Source organism: Puma concolor, chromosome E3 (assembly GCF_028749965.1).
Source record: "Puma concolor isolate L17-30 chromosome E3, mPumCon1.1.hap2, whole genome shotgun sequence".
Taxonomy (NCBI): domain Eukaryota; kingdom Metazoa; phylum Chordata; class Mammalia; order Carnivora; family Felidae; genus Puma; species Puma concolor.
In genome coordinates this window covers 33810936-33813601 of record NC_141682.1, presented here as the reverse complement: position 1 = coordinate 33813601, position 2666 = coordinate 33810936, and the positions used below count along the sequence as shown (strand labels likewise).

The window sequence follows — 2666 nt, the reverse complement described above, 5'->3', positions numbered from 1 at the left end:
CTCTAGAATTCTCTTCATTGCCAGGAGACGTGCAGGAATGGACACTGAGGGAAGAGTAAATTCCCGTTTCCCATCTCTCTCGGGGCGTGGGCAGACAGATGGGCAAATCCCTCGTTCTCTCCCTCTCTTTCTCTCATTTCCTGCCCCCTCCCTTCATGCCTGCACATATGGTTGATTTCGTATGTGTTCAGTGTGAGGAAAGGGCAGGGGGGAGGCCTGCAAAACCCAGAGGACACAGGCCGGCTCGCCCCTGGCTCTGTGCCCAGGCCCCCACCTTGATCCCACCTCTTACCTAATGCTTGTGAATCTCCAGCCCCTTGAGGCCAGGCTTCTGGAAGTCCCTTGGGCTGGCCTGCAAGGGGAAAAGTCAGCTGTGGCTTTGTCCTCACAAGTGAGGGGCCTGATTCTGCTGATTCAGGGGCCAGAGCAAACCCACGATGTAACCAAAAGCCCACAGAGCTCATCGCTCAATGTCTTGGTCTAAAGCAGCCCTGGTCAGATTTTACGATGGTTCAACCAGTTGTAAGAAGAGCCTGGTCAAATTTCAAAGGTTACTCTCACGTGTAGAAATATATGCAAAGTTAAAAAATATTTTTGGGGGGTACTGACAGGGTAGCTTGGTTGATACAGAAAATGTTAAAATTGCATTGGCTAGCGGGCCTCCTTCCCTTTCGGCGTCTGGAGTGCAGGGGTCTGGGAGGAAGACTCTAGTAACTCACCGTCTGGAACACCATCTGGGACAGAAAACTGGCTGTGATTTTGCCGATGTCCCTCTCACCTCCCATCTTACAAAGGATGTAGCCATAGAGGTTAGCAGCTTGGAGAGAAATCCCAGCTATCACAAGGGCCTGCGCTCAGACAAAGCAAATTCTTTTAAGAGCATATATTGAACCCCACCCACCCCCTCCCCCCAAACCACATAGAAGCAACTCTGGCCTGTACCTAGTCACAGCCAACCTTCTCTGAGCACTCGCCGATCATCATAGGTACCTTGTCAACAACCCAAGAGGTTGGTGCCGTTATCATCCCATTTTACAGGGAAGAAAGTGAAGCCCAGAGAACCAAAGTTGCCCACAGTCCCAGAGCCGATGCAGGGCTGGACTGGCATCCAAACTCCAGAGCCCCTGCTTTTAATTATACTGCTGCTCCTACGGTCTGTGGGTATTTTGTTTTCCCAGTAAGTGAGGCAGATCACAGCACTGAGACGGTAAGAAAACTGAAATGAAACTTCATAACTCTGAGGTGAGCTTATTGCTACTGAGGAAGGGCTCCAGAGTAGGCTAGCACATGCTTTTGCTTTCAACTCCTTCCTCAGCATTATTCCTAGGCATCCAGAAGATCCAGCCCATGGCCATCGGTGGGGGAGTGGATAAAGCAAATGTAGCGTGGCGGTATAGGGGGCTATTACACAGCCATAGAAAAGGAAAGAAATACCGATAAATGCTGCAACACCGACGAACTTTGAAAATCCCATGTTAAGTGAGAGAAGATCACAAGCAATCATGTTCTAGAATTCTAGTTATAGGAAGTACCTGGAATAGGTGAGCCTATTGAAACAGAAGAACGAGGAGCAGGGCCAGGAGGGAGTGAGGGCTAAAAGGTACAGGGTTTCTTTCTGGGGGGATGAAACTACCCCCACTCTGGCTGTGGTGTTGACGGCACCACAGTGAATCCCCTGGAAACCCGGCGAATGGCACACGCTAATGGGTGAATGGCCCGGTACGTGAAGCATCTCGGTAAAGCGGTTTCCAACCAATTGGCAGAAGACAACGGAACCCGCTCGTGCCCCGTTGCGCGCAGATGGCGAAGCCACGCCAGGGCCAGGCGGTGCCTTACCAGCCACTCGAGCTTCAAGGAGAACAAGGTGCTGAAGAAGAACATGGTCCAAATCAGCGGGCAGATGACGAGGCCAAGCCAGAAGATGCGCGCCTCCGCTTCTGTGGCCGCGCTGCGCTGCGGGGACGCCTGCGGGGAGAGAGGGCCCCGTCTTCAACGGGAGCGCACTCCCGTTCTCGCTCTTTGCATGCGGCGGCCACCAGGCGCAGGGCCGATGGGGGCGGCAACCAGACCCGCACGGAGCCCAGAGGGGACCCGCGCAAACTTCCACAGCCACGTCCCGGCTGCGAGGCGGACCCATAGCGGACGGTACCTTTCTGGCCTCAAAAATCCAGCGGCCCTTCCCGTCTTCGTCTATGTGGTTCCACCAGCGGAGGCCCACCAGCAGTCTCCCGGTCACGTTCTGGGGGACATGGACAGAAGGACCCCGGGCACGCAGTAAAGAACAAGTCGTCTTTTCACTGACAGACAAAAGTCCGTTCGTGTTGAACTTGTCCCGGGAGTAGGGGGAGAGGGGAACTGAACCGTGGCAGGTTCTGAGAATCCGTGGGAGTCTCCTAATTTTCAACTCAGTTTACCTGTAAGTGACTCCCCCCCACCACCACACACACCCCCCCCCAAAAATATGTGGCATATTTTAAATGTATGCCAGGTTTGCCAAAAATCCAAAGCCAGGTGGAGCTGTCACTCGCATAAGACACGTCCTTGCAGCGATGACAACTGAGGACCAGAACCATCGTTCAGCTCTGAACAATGGGTTTTAACTTGAATTTCAAGTAATGTCGGCTCAGTATGTATTTGCAGTTTCAACGAAAGTACCTCTCGGCTCA

General features: G+C 53.1%; 1 protein-coding gene across 6 annotated transcripts in view; it reads right to left on the bottom strand.

Annotated features, from left to right (window-relative positions):
• The window catches only part of TVP23A (trans-golgi network vesicle protein 23 homolog A), a 39544-nt gene that overhangs the window by 10924 nt on the left and 25954 nt on the right, over window positions 1-2666 (bottom strand). For 5 of the 6 annotated variants that reach the window (XR_015245240.1, XR_015245241.1, XR_015245242.1 and 2 more), the window contains exons 4-7: window positions 2150-2239; window positions 1837-1965; window positions 720-848; window positions 293-352 (exon numbers count right to left, since the gene is read on the bottom strand). Coding sequence is in view for 2 of the 6 variants with exons in the window: in XM_086691270.1 (XP_086547396.1) it covers window positions 293-352; window positions 720-848; window positions 1837-1965; window positions 2150-2239 (408 nt within the window). In the remaining 4 variants the exon portion in view is untranslated. Of the gene's footprint in view, window positions 1-292; window positions 353-719; window positions 849-915; window positions 1966-2149; window positions 2240-2666 lie in introns of those variants that run through there. The other variant, XM_086691269.1, reaches the window with a different exon arrangement.